Raw genomic sequence first — 25,173 nt, 5'->3', positions numbered from 1 at the left:
TCCCATTATGTGAGAGGAGGTCATTAAACAGCCAAAGGCCGTTCAGTTTAAACAAACAGCAATGGCTGTTTGGTCAGGTAACTGTTGTTCACACACTCATTTCTGGTATCTGCAACATAGCACAATATTTAAAAAAAAAAAAAAAGAACATCTTAAGCTGGTAATAACTTACATCAGGTTTTAGGCAAACTGATACATGCACTTTGTATTGCCATGCTTTAGGTAGTGCTAATATTAAAAACAGAGTGTTAGACAAAGCGCTTCCCTATGGAAGAGTATGCAGACTATACATAAATCAGAGGGTCACTACTCCCAGTACCACAGACCAGGCCAGGGTTAGACCTTTCCAATACTGATTGTAAAGATGCTCCTAGCTGAGCTAGTTCTTTGCACTGTTAATTGTTGGAATTCCAAACAAATGAGTGAACACATACCTAACACAGTGCACTCAAATGCTTAGACAAGAAAGCATTAAACAGGAATACATGAAATAAACACACACCCCACCAAATCCAGCATGATCAGGGTGTGTTAAGGTGCCCTCTATCTTTCAAAAATAAGAATGCAGCAGCACTCTAACGTTCTAGGGCACAAAGAGAGGATAAAAAGACTGTGTGGTCTCAGAAGTTTCACATAGAAGTGCTCTACAACTGAGGCATCTGCTCATCTGCATTTCTGGGTTTCATTTTTAAGTCCAATAGTGGATTTAACATTCACTTCAACTTTCATAATTTTGAATGAGCATGAGGAAAATGGACATTTTAGGCAAAAAACCCCTATTTTTATTGGAAAATAGTCAGACAGCAGCCCAAAACTCACAGCAAGCGTGGCCGTTATCATAGCTGTAAATATAACCAAGATTAACATTCTCCTTCCCCCCGTGTTTCACAAGTGATTTGTATAATATATATTAATACAAAATACCTGAAACACCTCTTTTAAAAGCATAGGAAAAATCTGTTGCCTACAAATATTCCTCCAAGAAATGAAAATTCCTCATTTAAATAACTGTAGAACTTGCACTCGGTACTGGGCACTGTGTTGAAAAAATGAAGCTGCTGTTGAGCATTATCAAAAGTCCAAAGTGCTGCCTGAACCTGATAATTAAGGTACCTTGCAGGGGCTGCGGTAGTGTTTCATGTGATAAAACTTGAAGAGGAGTGAAAAATGGAAGGAACAGCAGTTTTGCCCTTGAAACACATTCTTAGGATTCTTAAAGAGGGTTTGGGGCTGTGCATGAGAGAGAGAGAGGGCAGCTGTGTTTGAACATCTCAAACACACACATCAGAATTTTCTGATTTAGGGTCACTTGTGTCAATTCAAAAACAACTTATAAACCGAGATATGTTTCAAGTGAAAGGCTGATATTTAAGTCTTTAATGGACAAGTTTTATAGCAAGGGGCAATAAGTATTTAAAATCTCTGCCTCATTCTGTCTGAGAAGTGTCCTACAAGTGATCCTCCTGTCCCCAGTCTTGTCCCAGACAGCCTTTGCTATTCTGAGTGAATTCAAGCAAGGAAGTAGCGTTTGCTAGAATGAAGCATGATACCAATAGTACAGAAGTTACCATATGTGGAATAGCAGGTAAGGGAGTAGGGTTCCATGTGGTTGATGTGCTTGTTTTTGCTTGCCAGTTTGTTCCACCAGTAAGTTTTTTCTCTGTAGGCTGCGTCCACTGCATATCTGACCTAAAAGCAAACTGTGGCATTAGTTTTCACTGAACGTCAACAGCTGGAGTATCACCATCATCACAACCAAAGCATGCCTCTATACACATGCACAGCTGAAATCTACAGGTGGAAGGGACACTCAGGATCTCAGTAACTACTTGTGTAGTTCTGCTTCAGTAAGTATAAAGTCTGAGGGTTCTGTTTTGTGCTGAAGCAAACTAGTGTTACTGCACTGCACAGCATAATGATTAACTGGAATTTTATGTAAGTGCAAGATATTTTATGGTGCTTCATAAAAACACTTACAGAAAAATACAGCAATTGCAAAACTGAAGTGAATTACCCCGCATGTTAAGGTTGGCTGTGTTAGGGTGGCTGATCACAAACTCATGGTTTCAGTGCAGTTTTTGGTTCTGGATTACTTTCAAGATCTGAGACTCATGCCATGTTAGTGCCAGAGACTAACAGTAATGTGGGGATGTAATAACTACATACACACACTTACTTTTTTGATGGAGTTCCTCCAAAGCCAAGATCTGGGGGAAAAGAGAAATAGACAAAATCCTTAAGTATTCTTAAATTTGAGGGGGAAACAAACCCATCTTTTTCTCATTTTCGGTAACAAATGGGAAAGTTGAATTTAAAAGCTTCACACTTACTTCCCACTAGGTTAGCAAGTGAAGAATCGAGGTCATTAGCCAAAATTTTTCCACTTTGCTGGTTGGCTAAAGTGGCTCTTTGACTTTGTGGGGGTACTGTGGGTTGCAATACATCATCTAGAAAGCAAAAAGCTAAAGAACAACAAAAAAACTGTTAACTAAACAATTATACTGCATTTAATAAGCAACATCCATAAGCCAGGGAAGTGTATTCTTTATGGAACACTAAGTAGCTTGAGTATCTATATGGACTTTAAACCTATATGTTCAAAGTGTTTAAGGCTTAGAAGCAGTTCAACCTCTTATTTCTTTTATGGAATGGAACACTGCAGCTACTGATCTAGAAAAATCTTTAATTTTACTTCATCAGGAACTGATGGTATTTTAAAATTAAGATAATCTCCCCTAAAACTGAAGCAGAAAGTTCTTAAAAGGTATTTTCAGTGTTCTTCTAACACAACATAGCCATGATTTCATGATACTGCTAGTAACCTGAATGCACCCAAGGGTCCCTTTGCTACATGTACGTAGGACTTGGAACATACAACAAAACAGCAACGCATTCAAAAAATACAAAGGCAGTTGTGTTTAAATACAACACCTCCCAATGAAGTTAAGGGGAGCTCATTATCATGTATCAAGATAAAATGGCCAAAGTCATAAACAGTAAAAACAGATTAACATAAGCTTACCCATTAAGAGATATCCAGTGGGCCACGTTCAAAGTTCATTCCCCCCAAAAAGAGAGAGGAAACCATTATTACACAACATATGAGATTAGGCAAAGCTAATTTTGAAGTAACTACAACTGAAATGATTTATCAGCTTCAGCTTACAAGGGTATTAAGTTACACATTTTCAACTGCAATAGCAATCATGCTAAATTGGTAATCAACTGTTGCCTACAGGGTGTAAATTAGTCAAACTCATTTTTACCACTTGTAGTCCTGTATTCTGGTGCTGTAGATTTTCCTCCAAAAACAGCATCAAAGTCCACATTAATTGTTGAAGAGGTGGTACTTGGAGGAGCTGAATGAAGAGGAAAACCTACAAAAAAAAAAGTAATCAAATACACCCATGGAGCAATGCCACTAATTACAGTGAAACCAGAAAGTAAAAACAACAAAAATCAAATTACCATCAACAGTCAGAGGATGATACACAGAAGCGTATGTAGGTTTATGACGACTAAAGTCATCTTCACATAAAGAGAGAAGAAAATAAGATCAGTTTGAGAGAAAGCGGAAGAGTGGACCCAAAAATTAAGCCTGCAGTTTAAATTTAAGAATTTTTAGTACTAAAAAGTATGTTTTTATTTTACAAGTTTGAAAAGTTCAATTAACTCCTGCATTCCCCGTTATAAAAGAGAAATGAGGTTGCACTTTGAAAGAAATCAGCAAAAATTCCAGCAACAGCACAAGCCTTAGGATGCCTCCGCTGGGCTAGTTGAATAAAATAGTTATTTCAAGTGTAGAAATAAAATCTTAAGGAAACACATCTTTAAGGAAACATCTGGAATTAATGCATCATTTTCCCTTTTTGTTAACAAGAGAAGACTGGTCCAAAGCACAATAAGATTACATGGCCCAGTTCAAGTTGTAAAGTTCTAGTTGTAAAGGAATTACAAGGGGGTTGTTTGGGTTTTTACCACTAAACAGTTCCACTGTTTGTTTGGAGGAAAAAGTAGAATTGATGAAAGGGGTGGTAGATTTTACAGCTTCTTCAACTGGCTTCATGTCAAAGATGTCCAGATGAGGTGGAGAACCAACACAACCATTTGAGGACGAGAAAGGACCTTTCAGATGCAGAAGTGAAGGAAAGAATACAGAGTACAAATAATGGAAAAGAAAACCAGACTGAAGTGACTGAATATGAGAATCTCTAGACAAAGTCAAACTGTAAACATTCCACCTAGTGATCAGCCCGTTAAAGATCCAAATTCTTAGTTTCAGATAAAAATCCTAACAGCTCTCTTCATTTCAGGAAAATAATTCCAGCATTGCCATTGGGTAGGAAGAGGAGAATGACAGATACTGTATTTTTGGCTTCACGAATCTATCTTTGAAATAGCACATAAGGCTATCAATTTTCCCTATTAAAATATAAACACATATACCGGTGTTAACATTGCCTTATTTCACTGGCTTAAGACATTTCTTTGACATTCATCCCAATTATTCTTTAGAGGGATGGGTGAGGGTACGGAAAACGCTGTGCCCAGTTTTGTAGTAAGAACTTTGAAGTCACCACCACCTTTCAAACGAAAGGTATATTAAATATCATTTAATGGGATGGAAATACTAGGCCAGCATCTTTTCAGTTTTATTGTCTTAGTTTATATTTCCCAGCATTTTAGAACTTTTCTTTTTAGTTACATTTCTTCTACCTGTCTCCTTTATTAAATAGCTCTTTCATTTATCTACTGCACATTAAGACTAGCACCAGTTGTTAACAAAACAAGTAGCTTTTCTGTAACAGTTTGCAAGGGCTTTCAGACTTATTTTTATTCTGTCAAAGATATAAGGGTCTGGATGCAAAATAAATAATTGAATCAGCATCTTAAAATACAGATTTATACTTAAGGTTTATTCACGTATTCTAAGAATTCACTGCTTTAGACAGTCAAACCATCTTATCAGCTCACCTCCCCAAGCACTGCTTGCTGACGTTGATATAGCTGGAGTACTCTGCACAGTTGGAACAAATGCAGGCTGAAGATCAAAAAGATCACTAGAAAGGTTGGGCATGCTGAGTAAGAAAAGAGAGAGAAATATCAGTCACTGTATTCTTGTGTTATACCTGGACTCACATCAATCTCACTTTTCCTTGTTCTTTAATACTCAGTCAAAAATGATGATACAAAACAAAGGTAGTAATTAAACACCTCTTATTGACTGGAACCACAATTCCTGTGAATACACCAGGCAGGCATCAGCAAAAGGCTATTCTTGAAAAGTACTTGAGAAGTAACTAGGATTAGTACTCTGCAGTTGGAGTTACAGGCTATTGCAGTAAATTTCTGCTGGCTTCAGGAAGCAAAGTATCTCTCACCTATTTGTTGTGGGTGCTGGTACTGCAAAAAGATCAACAGCTAGAGTGGTATTCACACTTTTTCCTGATAAGGTGCTTGGGGATGCTGATGTGGAAGTGGAATTTGGTACTACAGAAATTTCTCGCAATCGCTGCTCCTGAAAGATGAGATACACAGTTTGCATTTTAGTTTCATTAATTTATTAACCATTCAGAGTCCTGAAGGCCTTTTCCAAGAAGAAATTTTAAATTATGGTCTCAATAAGTAATGCAGTTATTGAAAGATGGTCACAAAAGAACAAAAATCCTAACCACAACCAAGAAACCAAACACCACCCCGACAACGTTTTCTGAGATTCAAGTCAAGCAGTTCAGCAGGCAGCAAGGCCTAAAACTGTAGACCAATCACAGAAACATGCTTCACACTGATTTGAAAAATACACCTTACTCCAAGTCAGTAAAGTGGAGACTCTTCAACAGACCTCTCTAGCTCCAGAGATGAAATTCAACTCTGTTACCATCAAAGTTTACTTTCATACTGCAAACAATTCTAAGGATCTCATAACATGGCCTGCAGATGACCTGAGCAGAGTTGCTTCATCATTTAGGTGTGTCTAAAGCAACACATGAAAAATTCTCAACAACCCCACCTGCACATGCCTGAGACACAGCAAAACTACAGATTCAGCTTTCAGCAAGAGAAGCACCTCATCTTGTTTGATATTTTATACTGTGTATGTTCTCAGAAACAATGGTATAAAGGGGTTTGAAAGGACCTGAAGGACCAGGATTCAGGCCTTGGGAGGACTGTTACTAAGAAGAATACTCAACAAGTATCACTGAGAAAAAAAACCCACAAAACCAACAACAAAAACAACCAAACCCAAGCAAACAACCAACCCACACACCAAACACACACACATTAAGGAACCAGGAGAGAATACACTGATTTTTTTTTTTAATGTATTATTATTCAAAGTCCATAAATCATAACTACATATGGTTGCAAAGTTTTTCAAACTATAGAATTATAAATAAGAGCAATTAAACATGGGTAGAACTACAGCATGTATTCTAATTATGAGCAACAGTACTGAAGAATCACACTAAAACTATATTCCATACATCACAGTATCATCATCCCTCCTACCAATAACCAGTCTGAAAACAGCCACACACTATGTTCAGCTGCTGAGATGTAACTTAGAATGGTTGTATAGTAATTTTCTTCAAAATAAACAACAATCTTATAAATTATTTGTGTTTTTCCTTACATCAGCTGTGTGCTATTCAAATCATACTCCCTGTAGGAGGGTCACCCCATACTGGCAGCCATCACACAAACATCCTACAGAATGATGCCTCGGCCTCTCCTAAAAGGACAGCTCCCCCATCATACACTGTTTTAAGCCAATCCTGGTTTTCATCTGCATCCATTTAAGAAAAAAAAAAAATCTCAGAAAGAAAACTTGTAAAAAACTATAGTACCTTAAGTGCCTGCAGTCTAGCTTGTTCTTCCTCCAATGCCTGCTGCTTTTCTTTCTCATCCATTCTGCTAAATGACATTCCTGTATTGGCGAGCGTGGAAACAGCACTGGATAGGGCACTAGCTCTAAAAACATTATTAAATGCAGTTTTATTAAGAAAAAAGTCAGATATACATCACTTAGAGTTCAATCATCTAGTCGAGTGTCATTCTGCCTCCACTACAGTCTTTTCTTCCCCTTACTTTCTAGTACAGAAAACAAGCAGACATCAAAATAACGAGGGAGTTGGGTGAAAGAGCAACACGAGTACACATCAAGTTTCAGTGGGCAGGAACCTGAAAGTGTAGAACACACCAGTTGTCTTTTTTCTTTAAGGTCATATAGACTGGATTGGAAATCCATTCCATTCAAGTGGCAGAGGCACAGAAAGCTTGTTTGCATATATTATATGTGCAACAGTAAACACAGAAGTTATTCCTATACAGCATACTTTTCAGCAGAACACTGTCATAGTGACTCCTCAGATACTTGCAAAAAAAAATTAATCTGAGAAAAAACAGCGACTCAGGAATGTAACCTCCACTGACACATTTACCAGTATCTACCCAGTTTCTGTGGGAGAACACCTATGCCAAGAGAGATCTCTTCACTCTTAAGTCAGAAATACTGTTCATACATATTGATACTGCACTTGACAGAAAGAATACAATTCCTGTCAGCACAAAGGATCCAACTTCAGTCCCCTGTACTGAGATGGGACTGAAGTACTTTGATAAGTAGGTGAAGGTAAATTCACTGAGAGGTGCGTAATTGACAATAAATATAAATACTGTCCTAGCTTGGGTTAAGAAAGCCTCAAAACCCAAATACCTTAGAATTCTTATAAGCCAAAGGACTTAAGTAAAAGCTTCAGAGAATAACATACACGGTCTCAGCTCTGTGATTTATTGCAACATAATAAAGAAGTCTGTCAAAGACACAGGGAGATATACCTACATTCCAAATGTGACTAAGCTATCAGACTACTACTCACTAGATGCTTCATGTATCCTTCTAGGAAGATATACTTGGAAGTGAATTCAATTCAAGAACACCAAATAACCGAACCCTGAAAATTGAAATCCTAAGTGCATGCAACACTGCAGCTCATCGGGCGCTCACCTGCTGGCAGCAGACACTTCTTTTGTTTTCTTTCCCTCCACAGAAGCCAAATGCTGTTCCAGTGCTTCAAGCAAACTGCTGGGTGCCTGAAGTATATAAATATAGAAGTGTTTTATAAAATACAGTAATAAAACACTTCTAGACAAGACAACATTGTTTAGTAGATAGATTAAACTTTTCATCCACTAAAACCAAATCACACACACAAACGCCACCAGTAAATAATCGTGTCTTTGAGTTTTGCTGCCATCCTGCACACTTGAATTCTCTCCACCCAGCTGTGGTTTTTTAAAAGGAGTGGCACCAGAGAGAGGAGGTAAGGATTCCCCTAGAGTAAGTCTGTCTCTGTGTACCCAGGTTGCATTCTTGGTTTTGGCAACAGTATTTGCTATGGTAAGATTAATCCAGTAACCACAGCAGATTCTTAAAGTAGTACTCTCTTCCACTCTCAGAAGTACCAAAACAAAGCCTTTACGGTTTTGATCCCCTTTCCACCATAACAACAAAAAAGCCAATCATTTTCCCCTCAAACATTTACAGTCAGAGGCCTGCATCATAAACACCTGACCACAGCAGAACCACAGCACAGTTTGATAAAACAAGCACACAAATTCAACCTGATCCCAACAACGCTATTGTTAGCTGAGTAGCTGTTTAACACATTCAGCAGGAACAAAACCAAAACAAACCACAACACCCTCCCCCTCCATTACTCCAAAGCCTTTGGTAGCCTAAAATACTACAAACTAGCAACATCACTTCAAATATAGCTGGATTTTGATGGATCCTCCTCCCCAGGAGAAGTGTTACCTATGAGAAATTTTTAAACATTAAGCTGTTTTTTAAAGCAATGAAGAAGACTCAAAAAACCCCAGGCTTCTTGCCACTTAAATCCAGCAGGAAGCCAGGCACTAGACATATCAGGTAAGACTTGAGACACTAAATGAATAAGTGATCAATAATCCTGATTACCAAGACATTTGAGAGCATAGCCATGACTATTCAGTACTCAAGACAAGGACTTTAACTGATAGGTAACAGAAAAGAGCAAGTTTAAAGGCATGCCAGAACTGCTTTGATTCCTAAAGAAAACAAGAAAAAGTGTCAATCATAACCTGCCTTCTTTTTGTCATACACCTGTATCCACTACAGAAATACTACTTTCATGCCAAAGGAAATGGCTTCATGGCTCAAAATAAAGTTGTGATTACACAGTCTAAGTAGGAAGTAAGGGTTCTTTAAATCACCCTACAAAAACAACCCCCAGCAAGGAAAATGACTAGGCTGGCACTTGTGGAGGAGGTCTCTGCCTTGCTATTCTAGGCACATTGCTCTCTGGGCTTTTAATTACATAGCCCATACTCCATGAAACAAGTGAAATAAAACCTACTGCAGATTCAGATGAAGGGAACAGCCCTCTAAAGTTTTAATCTACTTGCCAGCTCAGTCGTCCTCATCTAGCAGGGTTTCAGAGACATTAAGCCTCTCTTACCACTTGCCAACTTTCCATAGGTAGAACAGATATGATAGGCACTGTTTGGAAGAAAAACAAGCTTGCCCTTGCTAGCCCTTCTGTACCAAAAGCTAGACCAAAGCATTTCCTGGAAAGAGGAAAAATATTAATCACACAAGGCTTTGGCAAGTTCCCATATGAAATACTAAGCACAATTCTAGATACTCATATTCAATGAATGCCAATTCAAGCTACAAGAGGTGCAAAGAAAAGCAATTAGAATAATCCTATAAAACTCCCTGGCTTAAAGTTAAAGCCCAAGTTGATATTTCTTTCTATAAATAGAGCTAGCTAAGTTAAGACAGTGCAGTTACCTCAACAACTGGTCATGAAACAATATGGCATTCGAACTAGACAGCTAAACTCCAATTTTTAAATACAGAAAGCATCAGAAAACCCTCAACATCAAAACCCCACACCCAAACAAAAAGCTCCATACTTCTACCTTTCAGGAGGAACAGGTTTGCAAAAGGCACTGCATGACACAGCTAGATAGATAACTTTAACAACAGGAGAATATACTGTAACTCCAGAGTTTTTTCTAGCCTTTTTGGTTTTTTGCCCCAAAGCCACTCTAAAATTTCTCTGTGTGGAGAAAGCATATTCCATACTTAGTTTCTAAAACTCAGAATATCCTCTCAACCATAAAAACCTGAAACCAACAAACCAGCAATTTCTCAGAACTTTCCCATTACTACAGACATGTAACAAGACATCAGAGATGAAGTTTTGAGTGAACAGATCTTAGTAGTTTTATGCTAGAAAAGATGCCTGGGCTAATACAGACACAGCAACTTAAGAAAGGGTGTATTTTATAACTCAGACTCCCTCCCCCACCTAAAGACATCTGACAGGGTAAGATCCATACAGAGGAAAATGACCCAGTTACATTCATGAAACACAGTAACAGCTATAAACAGAAAGCAAGCAACATAATTGTGAAACAGGGCACCTGAAGAGAACTTCATAGGAACTGCTAAAAGGGGCAGCAGTTTCAACATCAGCATCAAGGACAAAACCCCCCAGTAACAAAAAAACCTCTAGAGATGAAACTCAACCAGAAATGTAAATGTAGTATTTGGAAAATAAATAAATAAGGTGGACCAGAATAGAAACAAAAGACATGACCCTGCCAGAGCTTATTTCAGAAACACCAGTTCACCGAAAATTAAATTTCTGGGAAAGCCTAGTATTAAGAAGTTTTAGCAAATTCTTTTAATGTGACACTAAAGTGATATAAAATTATTCAACTCCTTCCATGAAATTTACTATGGGAGTGGAATGCTTAACAGTGGCACTGACAGTGCCAAAATACACAGGATGCTGCTATCTACACAGTTCAGAGTTGCCTTTCACATCTAAGTACACTTCAGACAAAAATAGCTGAGCTATTAGAAAAAATACAAGGACAGTAAATAAAAAAAGGTTTTGTTCACTTGAGAGTTTCAGATACATAATGCAGCAAAATGAAGTTAAATTCTCTGTTCTCAGTAACTAAAACAGAAACCTTGCTTTAATCACCTAATTAACCTAGGCTTATAATCACCTAATTAACTGGACAAGTGCACACAAACCCAGCAAAGTATAACTTCAGGCTTGACTAGAATTTGATTAGCATTAAGACAGACCAGCTGGATACTGCAGTACTAACCAAAAGATGGAGTAAGATGATGCTAAGATCAAACACCAACTGAAAACAAACTGCTGTTTTCATTCATTACCTGCTGGTTACAGACATATTTCTTTCCTATCACAAAGGGCTAGACGTTCTTAAAGGGGTGAGTATTAATTCCTAGGAGCAAGTATTAGAGATTTGTACCAAAAGGGCTACCAAAACTTCTGTCCCATTGGCTGGGCTCTAGGTTAGATACACCACATACCTATGAACTGAATGAACTTAAAAAAGTAGCCTTGTACACTTCTGTGGATCATTAGTGCTTCCTGTTCAACAGCTCAAACCACGTCTCACCTCCTTGCTGCTCCCTCAATAGGTGTTCCCTTGCATTCTATTTTTCAGACTAAATGGTCCAGCACACCTCCTCTGCTGTGCATATCATCCCTCACACTACTCAGTAACATTAAAGCCAATGCTCAGTGCTGATATAGAAATACCAAGCCTATTCAGACTTCAAGAAAAAAACCCCTCTCAACCGAACTGCAATCTTTAAGTGTGTTTGAAGACAGCAAGTTAAAGCAAACTGGAAGGTTTTCCTTAAGGCATGGGAAGATGCTTGTGGCTTACACGCCAGTGAATCCAGAAGTTCTTGAAAAATTTTGTCAGTTTTTACTGCTTTAAACAACAACAACAAAGCAACTTAAGAGCTGCAAAGTGTGAGTACAAAGTACATTTAATCCAAGATAAACACATAGAAATACATGTAAGAGAATACAGTCTACATTCTTGACATGAGTGATTACTACAATACATACTAAGTTTTAAAAATGCAAAGAACAGAAGAACTGGCTTAACCATTATGATATATAGACTGACCTGAGTAAGATCTGGAATGTCACCCTGATCAATTCCAACTTGCTGGGTTTACAAAAACAAACAAACAAAAAAAAAAGAAAGGAAAAGAAGTACATTACTACATGCAGTGGCAATGAAAATAAAACAGTGATGTCTGAATGTTACATCCAAAGGTATTGAAAAGGGCTATTTGTAACTTTCTGAACTGGCACAAGTTTCACCAGGAACACACCTTAGAAACCACAAGCACATTCAACTGCACCTCAAAACAAACTTTTTATCTAGCCTCTTTCCCGCATAACAGCTCATGGAGAGCATCAGAAACACCTGCACTGCTTACTAGAAGAACTCTCCATTTTGAGCAGCTGGAGTAAAATAGAGCACTGTGAATAGGCTGCAACATTCAGTTCATTCACTTTGGACAATTCATAAAATTTACACCACCACTTCAGAAAGTTTACTGTGTTGTCTGGCTAATAAAAAGGATACCCAAGAACCTCATGTCATGCTAATATCCAATCTCTAGAACACTTCCTTGTACAGAAAAGTTAAGCAAACAATCTGTGAAGTTGTTACTATAAATACAGGCTACAGCAGAGACAGCTAAGTTATATCCTTTCTATAAATGTAGATTCATTTACCTCTGCTACTTTGAGGAATTCTGACAATTTGGTCATTCTGGCTAGAAATTTTTTGTAAATATCCAAGCCTTCTTTGCACTGGTTCTTCTTCATATCAAAGTATCTTTCTGAGGATGATAATAAAACTCTTGTAAGATAATAGCCTCCCCAGCAAAAATCTGACGTAGTATTATAAAAGTTAATTCAAGACAAGCTTCAGGGAGAGAACGGACAGAAGCAACTCAAACCTATTCAAATTTAAGTTTACATGAATACCTGACATTTTTTGTAATAAGTCAGTCAACAGAAAAAACCATTTATTTTCTTAATTCAGTACATTAGCATACAATGCAAAGCTTTATTAAGCATAGAGGTGAATCAGTGCAATTGTTAAATTATGCATTCAAGGGAGTATTTTCAAGAAGTCAGCTTATCTGGCAACAAAGCAAATCATCATTTGAAAATATTCCTCTGGTATATTTATATTTTCAGACCCCATATCAATATTTTGACATTTGTAAATGGGTTCAATATCCAAAAGACATCAGAATGGCTACTGAACTGGTACATATATGGAACCTGACCTACCAAAAGGAATATCAACCCCGTATCCTTCAGATGTTTTGGTTTTGCCCTATGTACTTAGAGGTATTTCACTGAGAAAAAACTAATGGATTAACAGAACAAACCGATCAGATGTTTTCATACTGAAATTTGCTGGAATAGTCATTGTAAGGCTAATCACTCTTGCACAAAAACCCCTACACATCATCTACTAGACTCGTACTGACTCAGGTAGCAGGTAAAGGTGAATAGTCAAGCTATGAAGAAAGTATGGGAAACCAGTAGTCATACTGTGACTATAGAAATGATTTTCCTGCCCAACTGCGAAGGCGAAATATTTATGTTATCTTTTGTTTTCTCACCCATCACCCTCTCATCTTGATTTGCGATGTTTCTTGACACAGAAATTAAGTCAGACTTAATTTAATGGAAAAGATCGGAGACAATTCATTAGAGAATTATAATCAGAAATTGTCTATATTCTTTAGATCTCTCAGTATCTTACACACAAGTTCAAAAGCTTGAAAAAAAATTCTCACATACCTAAAAGATTAATAATCCCTTCATTGTATGCTGCAAAAAGTCTAATGGAATCTTTAAAGAGAAGCATAAAGGCAGCATTTATAACACCATTTGTTAGTTCATTTGGATTTGCCTGTGTAGAAAGCAACAAAAAAGAAAATTAGTATTTAATAAAATAATCAAACTCTCTCTTCAAGGTAAAAGAGCATTACCTAACACCAAGTTTAAAGTACTTACATCAAAATCAAGGAGTGCATCAAGCTGGTTCTGTATGATTGGAAGGGTTTTCAGAAGCTTTTCAGCATTCATAGTTCTCATCACTCCATCTATCCTACACAGTAGAAGATGCACAGTTACAAGTTAACAAGAGATCTCAGCATGCTGTGCTGTTTCAACAGCACTGTATTGCTTCAAAGGGCTAAAAGGAACACTGATCTATGATCAGCAAGAACAACTGGTATTTTCTCCTCCACCCCACCAATATGAAAGACCAAACAAAAGAAGCAGTAACAGTCTTACCCTCTCTTCATTTTGGTGAAGTCAACTGCTACAAGTCTATATGAAAGTGCTTTTTCATTCAAGTATCTGCTATATCTCCTAATGAAGGTAGACATATCATAGCCTAAAAGTTTAAAAGTTAAGCATTTAAGTTAGTAATTGTGAAGGGCTACAGTTTCTTTCAAGTTCTTTTCAAGAACTGTTCTCCTGCTAGCCCATTTTACATCAACTTGCATAAAAGGCCCTTCAAAGACACTTTCCAGAGTCTTGAGATTTACTATTTTTCACCTTGAGATGTAATGTTACAGTTTCTTCCCAACCTGCTAAGATCAGGAAAGTATTCATTGTAATTATGAGAATAAACATCTAATCACATTAAAATATTAAGCAAGAACCAAGCAGCTCTTAAGATGTTCTTCAAATCAAGACTATGAAATGAATTCCTAGTAAAATGCTGAAGACTTTGGTAACTTGTCTGAAACACCTTAAAAAAAACCCATGCAAGACACAAAAATAGCTTCTACCATTGGCAAGTAAGTAAAAAGACTTCTTAGAGATTTGAAAGGGTTCTCACTGTTTATATAATACATCCTAGTTACTATTCCACACACCATAACAGTAAACATTTACCCCTGAGAAAAACACAAAAGCAAAAATAGATCATTGTGCTAATGCTCATCAGGTTTATTCTAGTCAGTGTTAAGTGTTCACTTATTAAAATTTACAGCTGTGTATCCATATGACACATGAATTAGAACTAAGTTTCCAGCACTCATCTGGAAAACTCAATCTCACTTACCTTATGTCTACATGTTTAGTTGTTTGGTGCCTCGTGCAATATAAATCACAATAACCTTTCATTTAAACATCTCCTAAAGCAGACACAGACAGAGCAAAAAAGCAGTAATTTCCTTCAGTGACAGATCCTTACCCTGCATGGCACTTTTGTCCAGGTAGTTATTCAAATTGAACAAGGTGTTTCGGGATGCAAGATACTGGATAAAGCGCTGTTGGTGAAGAAAAAGAAGTTGAGAATATCATCCTTGCTGGAGTCAAAACATTTAAGCATATTACAAGAAAACTACACTTACCTTTAACTGTTTCTAGTGACCTCTAACAACATAAGTTAGAAGAGAAAAATTTAAAAGAAAGCTTGAAACTACCCACTAGCAAAGCCTCTCATATCCAACACTATTTGGCATAAATATATATTTAAACTAAATAAAGGGACATCACTGCCTGTGAATAATAATAAACCTAGAGGAAGTTGGTTGGGTTAACTTTATAGTTTAGAACGGACAAGCTGGAAAACACAGAACAAAAACACCATTCACATTACCAAAGCTCACAAGGTTTGCATAGCTCTACTGCTGCTGTACAAGTCAACAGTCATTTACTAAGAGAACGACAACACACAAATTCAAGACTAAACTGTCACCTGACCAAGACAAAGCTCAGTTTTTAATGGAAGCACTCTGTAACAGAGGCTACATTCCAAGCTTTTCATAAATAGTGGTGAAATAATTTCAGTGAACTAAATACAATAGAAACCTGTTTCAGAGGAATGTTAATGGCAACAACATATTAAGATTTATCCCATTAGATGGCGATTTGCAAGACCAAATATTCTACTCACTATATTCCTCCCCCCTTCAGTAAGTATTCTTATCTGTTAATTGGCTGGCTGCACATTTATGGAGTGCTAATGAGACACTTCTGCTGCACTCTTACCGATAAGCATAAGCACTAGCCCAATGGAGTAAAGCTCATTAGTAGTTTCCCAAGTCTTGTTCTAGAAAAGTCACTCATCACACCCTCACAGTCCAACCCAGATACCTGCAGGTCAATCACTGATACATTTTAGTATTGAAATAACGAAGGAATATTTTCAAATACCTTTGAAAGACTGAAGTACACATCTAATGCTTCACAGATTGAGGCAAATATCTAGAACACTGTGAAGGACGCTTTAACAGAACTAACCATGTCTTACCTCGTTGCCATACATCATGAGGTGGTGTGTTGTAATTAGAGCTTTGAACACTACAACCCAGCTACTGTTTGCAGTTCTCTCAAAGAGTGTGTCTGCCAACTGTGGAATATTCACATTCATTTCATTTGTGCACTGTATTAGATCTAAATTCAAGAAAAACAAAATCAAAGCATTAGAATTAATTACGTGCTCGAAGAGGATCATCACGTTATTGTGTGGGTTTACACCGATAATTCACACCTTCAGTTTTTTAAGAAATAAATTGAGCTATTTCACATTCCTTCATCAAATTCATTGCATTTTACTGAAAGACTCAAAAGTATGAACTTCAAAGACATTTAAATAATTTCATGGAGTCCCAGTATCTCATCAATAAATGACCTGCTCCAGTAAAAACTCTATACTCAAATTACTGCCCCAAAGTCAGCGTAGACCGTCCAGATCCTCAGTGCCTGAAGGGACTCAACCGAAGCAAAAACTGAAAATCGGAGAAGCAAGGAAAAGCTGAGACACCTTTATATCATGCCATCAACAGGCAGCAAGTACACTGCAGCTGCAACCTCCAACACATAAAACAGCAAATGAGACGCTACAAACTTCTAATAAGCCTCTTTTCTGTAAGAATTAAGAGCAAGAATTTGCATCCCCACACCTCTCCACTTAGCTAAAATAACCTAATCACCAACCTGCTGAGTATTTTGTGGTGGATCATGGCAGGTCTCAGGCTTTTGTGTAGATATATTTATATTTTAAAAAATAGAAGCTTTGTGTGTCCAAGACTGATTACAAACTTAGTAACAGAACATTAACTTGGGAAGTCAGAGACAAAGAATTTCAAGTCTTTGTCTGAGTACTGGTATAAAACCAGAACAGGATCCAGCAGGTATATGGGAGAAAAGCCTGCCTGAGACTAGTGAAGGCACTTGCTGAGAAGAGAGTGAAGAACTGAATCCAGGACTATTCTAAACCCCCAAGACATGCACATTAGACATTTACTCTCTCTGAGCTTTTGGCTCAGGTGTGATCAAAGTACACCTTAAGGACTGGGCACGGCCAGTAAAACAAACATCCAGTCTGAAAAGCTTCCTTTGTGGCATCTTACTTCAGCCAAGTCTGTGAGCAGCCTGTTGACTGGAGAGCAGCATTGCTGTTCATGTGGTTGTCTGTGCATGAAACTTGAAGAAGGGTAGGTGCTTGGGAAGTTGGGCAATAACCAAATACAGAGGTGTTGGCATCACTGAAATGGCCAACTTATTTGTCTTGTTAGCAGTATGTAGAGGACAGCCTATGTTATCATTGATAGGTTAGGGCAAAATACTTAATAGAAATACTACACTTAGAATTATCTGTTTTAGTGCACAGAATATGTTACAAATATATCTCAATTAAAGATCTATTTATTAAGAACATAAATTCTTTTGATTAAGGATCACTGTTTAGAATAACTTAATAACAAGCGTAATTTTAACAGAGTTTAGGACAGTATGATGCCAAGGTAGAAAGCTACAAAATATAAGTTCTAGTAAGTTACTAATTTCATTCTGATGTCAAAGGCTTCCAAACATATACAAAACATGGAAGCCAGGATGACAGTTTTCACCCTTTTTAGTAACACACAAAACCACTGGAATAGCTGCACAAAAAGAGCAGCTCTGAAAAGTTTTAAGCAAAGCAAGCTACACATCAAAAACTATTATTGAATAGTATTAAGATACATCAATATTTAGATAGGTGAAGATTCTCAAAAGACAAATCATTTGACAGCTACTGCTCACCACTCACAGCTGTATCATTGTCAGATGCTGTATCAAATTAAGTACTTTCAAATTTCTCTATGTCCAAAGAGCCCATGGACAATTATTGCCCTACGTAATGAAGTACCAATTCCAGAATTTATCCATAGTGAAAACCTTACTTTTAATTCCACATCTATTGATGAGATGTGTAGTTCCACATCTCAACAATAGAATGAGAATTTTTGCTATGACACTTCTAAATAATTCTCTCAAAACACATGAAGGCAAACAAGCCTTCATAAATCCAACCAGTTTGTAAGCAAGCACTATAAAGGCACCATAGTTACATGAAAAAATACTAAGCAAAATCTAACTGAAGTGTCTGTAAACAGAAGTTTTACAGAACTGTTACAAGTCCTATTCTCAGGTTATAAAACCCAAACAAAGCAACCCACAAAAGCCCCACAAACTTTATACACAGCAATAAGGTAACAACTAAAGAAATTTCACCAATATGCTCAAAGACCACACAGCCTATCAAAAATATTATTTCTGCACTAAGTCACTTTCCTTCACATGACTACTAAGCAAATAAAGGTTTTTCACTGAATATTTTCAATATTAAAGAGTGCTTATTATATAATAGATGAAACTAGGAGGGAACTTTCAAGTTAAAAACAAAAAAACTTGCAGCACTCAAGTCAAATTAGACAAACTTTTCCTTCAAATGTTGCCACCATTCTCCACAGAGATTTCTATCCTGTCACTTTCTCTCACGCTGAGGTCCAGAAACAGATGTTCCAGTAGACCCTGAGATGATTATGAACATGTGGGGGAGCCTTTGCATCTACTTATGCCTGAGACTGATATCGAATGTGTTCTTACAGTGCTGCTCACGCATAATGTGGCAGACACCCTACCCTTAGCAGCTGTATCAAATGCTGCAGGTGATCACCTCTCCTTAAGCCACACATTCAGAAAAACCCCACCTTTGGCTTCTCATGCCACCATAAAGGTTTAGTGCCACAAAGAGTCATCTAGACGCCTACCTTCAGAAAGGAGCAACTGTATTCTGCTTTGGGACAGAACACTGTCTGCTGTCAAGTGACAGTAACTGAGTGGAAGCTGACAGACCTCTGGTAAATTTGAGGAGTTCCTATGTTAGTGTTCCACTCCACAAGCACAGTTCCATGGGACTGCGAAGTGCAGTTCCAGCAGTTCTGTCAGTGCTAGTAGGGTTTTCCAGCGTGTGCTATTTGCTGCTCTAAGGTGTGAGTCCGACCATCTTAAAAGACAACGAAAAGGAAATGGTTCACACATGTAGGGCTGCTCAGACTCTAATTCAAGCTGTGGTTGCGGTTAGCAGACCTGAGTGAGCGCTACGGCCCATGCACAGACACATGCTTAAAATGACAGATACTGGCTCTCCTGCAGACAAGTTCTTACTGAGGGCAGTTAGCACAACTCTGTTCATTGGTTTCCAGATCTCCTTGAATGCACTAATACATAACCAACAGTTGCCAATACCAAAGAACATGTGCTTAGGCAACCAAAGCACCTACAAAATACTAAACTAAGAATGAACAGTAGAAAAAAATCTGGACTTTCCCAAGACTGTACTGCAAAAATGCAAGTTTAAAAACTCTTTAACAAGGTTATCTAGGGCAATTTTAAAATTACTATTTTCCTACTAGTAATAATAAAGCTAGTATCACAGTTGAAAACACATACATGCATAAAAACGCTAGCATCATTTCTTGCATATGGACTCAAAGTCTACATCAGGAACAGCTACACAGGAACAACTGTATGGATCTGTTACAGCTGGCAGCTAATGAGGAAAAGGCTATTAGCACCATACACCTGGAAATACAAAGGAACACATGCACCTGAGAGACTGACACATAGGCAACTGTACTATGTACGTTGGCAGCAAAACCTGGAATAAAATGTGTAGGGCAAGTGATGCTCATTTTCTTATTGCACTACTTATATAACACTTGACAACTCAAAGCTTTTTGCCAATTACCCAGAGGAATCATTTCAATTTCAAGTGAAACTGTGGTGCTATTCCTAGAATGGAATTTAGAGACATGTTAACATCACTGTGGAATATAAAAAAGATCGAACAGCTTTAAACCAGAAGAATACCAGAGGAGTTTTCAGGCAGCCTGGAAAAGCTGTGGAAATCTTACTGCCTAGAAGAGTACCGTGGATTTCTTTTCCACAGCTCATCTGAAATACTGGTACATCATCTATGAAACCACACAGCTCTTCAGAGCGCAGCACATATAAATCCAGATGATAAAAAAAAATGTATTGGCTTTTGGAAAAACCTTAGCCAGGCACTGAGAAAACCTGACATTCTTCAACTTTCAAGTAACAAGAAAGTCATCATTTTCTCAATTCAGGAATATTTCCCTCAAGAGATCTGTTACTACATAAGACAACCACAACAGTTTAATTTTCTTGTATTTCTTCCATTTTATCACAGGACTGAAGCTGCTCTAAGACAGATATTTGACAGCAATCTGTAAGTTTCACTTACATAATAGCTAAATCTGAACTCAGAGTTACTTTATCAGAAGCAAAGCAATCCAGCTATTCTGTCCCACTGCTCCACTAAAGCAGGATACATGAAGGCCTGTAAAGTTTTTTTAAAAAGCTTTATGCAATTTCTAGCTAAGACCTACAATTATAAATTACAAAAACTTTTTTTTTGTTCAAGTTTCCTCAATAACTGTATTGAAAAGCTTTCTTTCTAAAGAGCTTCAAATTAGACAGCCACCTCACTGCCTGTGGGAGAGTTCAAGAGTATCACAACTTGCAGACCTCTGTAAGAGCCACAGTGCATCAGCTTTCACCCCACAGTCACCAGCTCTCGCTGACCAAAGTTCGAAAGGGCAGATACAAACACACTCCAAACTGTGATAGTCACAATGTGGCATTTTTGGTAAAGTTTGTGATGACTTGGTGGAGACCTGAACTCGCTCCTAAAGCAAAAGGCTTAAGAGACTAATTCTGTCTCGTAATAAAAGCTTACAGTACCTGTCACTTCTTATACCATTTCCAAAGCTTGTGTATGTATAGGGGCTTCACATTTTGATGAGTAACATTAAGCAGCACAGGAGAGGGGAAAGTACTTAAGTGGGCTCTATAGAAGTTCACCAGGAGTTGCTTTTCCTTTATTACTGCATTCATTTGAAAGTTGAAGGTGCAATTAATTTAAGGGTTTGCATGTTATCTTAGTTTTGGTCTACACACAAGTCTACTCTGCCAGTTTACCAGCTTTGCCATAGCTTTAATGTATTCTTGGTTTAATCACAGCTTTTCAGGTTAGCAAAGACAACCTAAGTCACCAAAAGCATAATCTATGTCTACTCTATTGCAAGCCAAACTGAAGGGGCTGAGGGGAAACCACGCTGGGGAAGAATAGATAAGACCTTCAGGTGCTCCACTAAGAGAAAAGATCAGTCTCTGTATAATGTGTTATATTATCCTGAAATATTACAAAATACTACAGAAATAGATCTACTGACTTATTTAGGACAGCATGTCCTACTTTAAAAGGAAAAAAATCCAAGTATTCCCATTGACATTGCTTAATTTGGGGGGTTTGTGGGGTTTTTTCCTCTCTTCAAGAAAAATACAACTATACTACTCAGCAGTCAGTAGCCAGACAAAACCCAATACCCATAAATACTAGTCCACATATTGCCTGTGTAACATCTTCCTGTAAATACCCATTTGTAATATTTATTTTTTCTTGCTGATGAAACTTGGCAATAAAGGGATTTTAAGAATTAATCTCAAGAGTGCACAAACTGACACTGCTCCACGATCCTTGATACAACTACAGCAACTCTCAAAAAACACGTTCTTGGTGAAGCTTCTTGGGCAGCGATTACAAGTAATACCAGATGGCTCAGCATTCCGAATGACACATGCACGTAGTAACCAAGGTGCAACTCGTAGTGCCTTGCATTAAATCTAAACTATGCTTTTGTTCACAATTTACTTAAACTGGAAAGCATTTGCACTGCATCTTGGAAAACAAATTGTGACTTGTGAGCATGTGTCCCCAGAAACTACAGTATTCAAAGCAGTACCTTAACTGCTTGCATTTAATACAAGTAAGTTTTCTATACAACTGAAAAAAATAAGCAGCACTACCCAAAGGCTTACAGATGTTTGAAAAGCAGCACCTGCCTATACTCAACGAAGACTGGAGAACGTTCACAGGGGTATGGTTATTTGTGATACCATATTTCACATCTTTTTCTTCCCCACCCCATCAAACTATCTTCATCCACAGTTCGAGAACATGAATAAAACCAATACAGAAGGGGACCTTCAGGAGATTACACAGCTCTCAACAGGTTTGTATCAAAAGATACTCAAAGGAATTTGGCATTTTATGCTATTCTCAAGAGTTTTTCCAGATTTCCCTTTTCTTATTTTGTCAGGGTAACACAGTAGATGACATGATTTTAAGGATGTTTTCAAACAATACGCTACATCTTTTAAGCTTCAGAAACTTTCAAACTATTGAGCAAGCTGTCACCACTTTCTGGCTTCCTGTTATGTTGCCATTTCTGGAATCAAGTGTTACTTCATTAAGTTGTTCTACCACAGGCAGAACACAAGACAAGACAAAAGAAGATAACTTTAAACGTTATCTGTAAAAAATAATCAAGTGTCAGTCACCCAATTTTAAGGCTTTTAATTTCAACACAGCAGCTGCAACATTCGCTGCTACAGCTGGAGTCCACTCACTGATCAATAGCAAACAACACACATACTTGTGTTTTCTAACTACTTAATCCACATCAAAAGCTCTCACGCAAGAAGTCTGCTATTAGCATAGGAGTGCCATAGCACTGGGAGCACCAAACTATCCCCAAACAAACCGCGTACGCTTCTTAAACAGCTGCTCTCACACCAGCAACTCGACTGAGTCTCACAGAACTACCAGCACTGACTCTGAATAAACGAGCATAAAGCTTCACGTCTTCATTCCCTCATGGAAACACACACTCTTACTTCACTTTTAACAAGTGGTGAACAGGTACACTGCACAGTGCATAGTGTCTGAAGCATTCAGTGCACTTCTGAGCAGTCAAACGGTGGCTTCAATTGCTACCCAGTTACCAAAACATAAAGCAAAGCAACACCACTAATACTTCTGTGGATATCAAGGGTAGCTTTCTGCAGCTGTTGGGATACAGAAAGAAGCTGTAGCATATTAAGTTTAAATATAACAGTGGCAACACTCTAGGGAGATGTTCTGGTCCACCTTCACCCTTCCCTTTACCTCACTTCAAATCTTTTTACCTCCTTTCGAGAGCTGCAAGACAGAACGCTAAGAAATGCTGGGAAAGGCTTGGGCTGCGCTCCACCAGGCGCAGAGACGGAAGGGGGCTTAAAAATTTGACTTCTCACCACAGTTAAAACCACCTTTTCCCCAGGTGCCGGATTAACAAGCACTGCCGTGCCCAGGGCACGCCAGCTAAGCAGCTCTCACCGGGAAGAGCTCGCGAGGCTGGAACGCGTTCCTTTCCCGGCCGCGACAGGGCGGTACAAAGCCCTCTCCCTCCGTGTGTAAAATAAGTTTGGAAGAGCAAACCAGTCAGGTTCACCCGGCTTTTCGAGACACCCCCACCCCGCCAGGTGCGAGCGGCCGCGCTCGGTCCTCACCTCTCCTCCGCCGCCCACCACCGGCAGCGAGACGGGGAAAGAGGCCGCGCCGGCTGCCCCGCGGCTCGGAGCCGCTGCCCGACCGGCCCGGCCCGGCCCCGGCCACCCCCCCGCCCCGGGGCGCAGGCCGCAGGCGGCCACCGCGGAGTCCTACTCACAGTCCAGGTGCTTCTTCTTGGGGCCCATCACCTCGTGGGTCGTCGCCTTGCAGACGGCTTTGGCGACGGCCGAGCCGGTGACACTGTGCTGCGCCGCCGCGATGCGGTCGGTGATCGACTGCCCCGACATCGTCGGCGCGGCCCTGCCGGCGGCTCCCCCCCCTCCCCGCGGACCCGCCGCGGCGGGCGACAAGGCCGGGGCTGGGAGCTCCCCCGCGGCCGGGGAGGGAGGCGGGCGGGCGGGCGGGCGCAGCCCCCCCCGGGGGAAGCGCGCCGGCAGCTCCTTCCGATGAGGCGAGCGGGGAGCCCTGGCCGGGCTCCGCCTCACCGGCTCCTCTCGCTCGCCGCCGCGACAACGAAGGCTCCCTCCGCTGCTCTGCGGCGGCCACCCCCTCGCCCCCCGGCCCGGCTGGCCGCGCCCGGCCCCGCTGCGCTGCGCTCTGCCTCCCTCCGCGGGCTGCGCTCGGGCTTTCCCTTTCACATTTGAGCCTCCAGACAAAATGGCGGCGGCCGCGGCGGCCGCGGCGTCAGGTGACCGCGCGCCTCGCGCCCGCCCCCCGCGCCCGCCCCGCGCTCCGGAGGGGTCGGGCGACGCGCGCGGTCACCCCCGCCACGCGCCCCCCAGCCCCCCCCCCGAACGCGCCCGAGCGGGGGCGCGCGGCCGGCGGCGGGAGCTCGCGCTGTGTGCGGCCGCGTGCCCCGGGGGGGCTCCTCCGTCACAGGCGACGTCAGCGAGCGTGTGGCGGGTGGGGAGCGGCGGGGACCCCCTCCAGCCCCGGCCGCGCCGGGCACTCCCCGTCACACGGCGCGAACCGCCCCCAGCCCCGCGTCCCGCCGCGGGTTTCAAACGCACGAGCGCTGGCCGGGCGCCGCTGCGCGCCCCGCGGCAGGAGCAGCGCCGGCGGGGCGGGCGGGATGGCCCCAGAGGGCTTGTGATCGGCGGTCTGTGGTGGGACGAGTGCGGCTGGGCGGTGACATCAGCGCTGGCGGTCCGGCGGCGCGCTGTAGGGAAACCCCTTCTCGAAGGGTTCGGAGCCACCCTACGAGCTCCGGGAAGACCCTTCTCTCGCAGGCTTCGTTTGCAGGAGCAGCGTCCGTGAGGAGGAAGAGCCCGGCCCTCTTGGCTGAGACCATCGTGTCTCCTGCTTAGGACACTGAACGCGGCTTGGGCTGCACCTGGGGCACAGGTTGCGTGTCTGCTCTGCTGCCTGGACAGGAGCAGGGTGGTGGGTCCATCTGAAAATTGGGGGGGGGGGCAGCAGTGATGGGGCGTCCCTGCGTGTGTCATCACCGGTTGGCCGTTTTCCCCAGAGCAAACGGGAGGGTGCAGCTTTGGCCAGGTGGGACAGTGGTTCCTGTGGGACCGACCCTGGCCTGATGCAGCTGGACCATTC

The 25,173-nt window shown here is 40.4% G+C and overlaps 1 protein-coding gene across 2 annotated transcripts in view; it reads right to left on the bottom strand.

The window, feature by feature from the left end:
- The window catches only part of LOC311195923 (phosphatidylinositol-binding clathrin assembly protein-like), a 30,143-nt gene extending 5,950 nt beyond the window's left edge, over nucleotides 1–24,193 (bottom strand). The window contains exons 1-18 of one of the 2 annotated variants that reach the window (XM_084269372.1): nucleotides 23,780–24,193; nucleotides 16,189–16,331; nucleotides 15,127–15,202; nucleotides 14,217–14,319; nucleotides 13,935–14,028; nucleotides 13,719–13,830; nucleotides 12,633–12,739; nucleotides 12,013–12,054; nucleotides 8,009–8,094; nucleotides 6,849–6,972; nucleotides 5,382–5,518; nucleotides 4,975–5,078; nucleotides 3,979–4,125; nucleotides 3,469–3,528; nucleotides 3,267–3,377; nucleotides 2,331–2,447; nucleotides 2,177–2,207; nucleotides 1,569–1,689 (exon numbers count right to left, since the gene is read on the bottom strand). In XM_084269372.1, coding sequence (XP_084125498.1) covers nucleotides 1,569–1,689; nucleotides 2,177–2,207; nucleotides 2,331–2,447; nucleotides 3,267–3,377; nucleotides 3,469–3,528; nucleotides 3,979–4,125; nucleotides 4,975–5,078; nucleotides 5,382–5,518; nucleotides 6,849–6,972; nucleotides 8,009–8,094; nucleotides 12,013–12,054; nucleotides 12,633–12,739; nucleotides 13,719–13,830; nucleotides 13,935–14,028; nucleotides 14,217–14,319; nucleotides 15,127–15,202; nucleotides 16,189–16,331; nucleotides 23,780–23,909 — 1,845 coding nt within the window. In that variant the 5' untranslated portion in view covers nucleotides 23,910–24,193. Of the gene's footprint in view, nucleotides 1–1,568; nucleotides 1,690–2,170; nucleotides 2,208–2,330; nucleotides 2,448–3,266; nucleotides 3,378–3,468; nucleotides 3,529–3,978; nucleotides 4,126–4,974; nucleotides 5,079–5,381; nucleotides 5,519–6,848; nucleotides 6,973–8,008; nucleotides 8,095–12,012; nucleotides 12,055–12,632; nucleotides 12,740–13,718; nucleotides 13,831–13,934; nucleotides 14,029–14,216; nucleotides 14,320–15,126; nucleotides 15,203–16,188; nucleotides 16,332–23,779 lie in introns of those variants that run through there. The other variant, XM_084269373.1, reaches the window with a different exon arrangement.
- Nucleotides 24,194–25,173: the final 980 nt, after the last annotated feature.

The sequence above is a fragment of the Gallinula chloropus genome (assembly GCF_964237585.1).
Source record: "Gallinula chloropus genome assembly, chromosome: 11".
NCBI classification, from domain to species: Eukaryota; Metazoa; Chordata; class Aves; order Gruiformes; family Rallidae; genus Gallinula; species Gallinula chloropus.
This window is presented reverse-complemented; position numbering and strand designations above follow the sequence as displayed.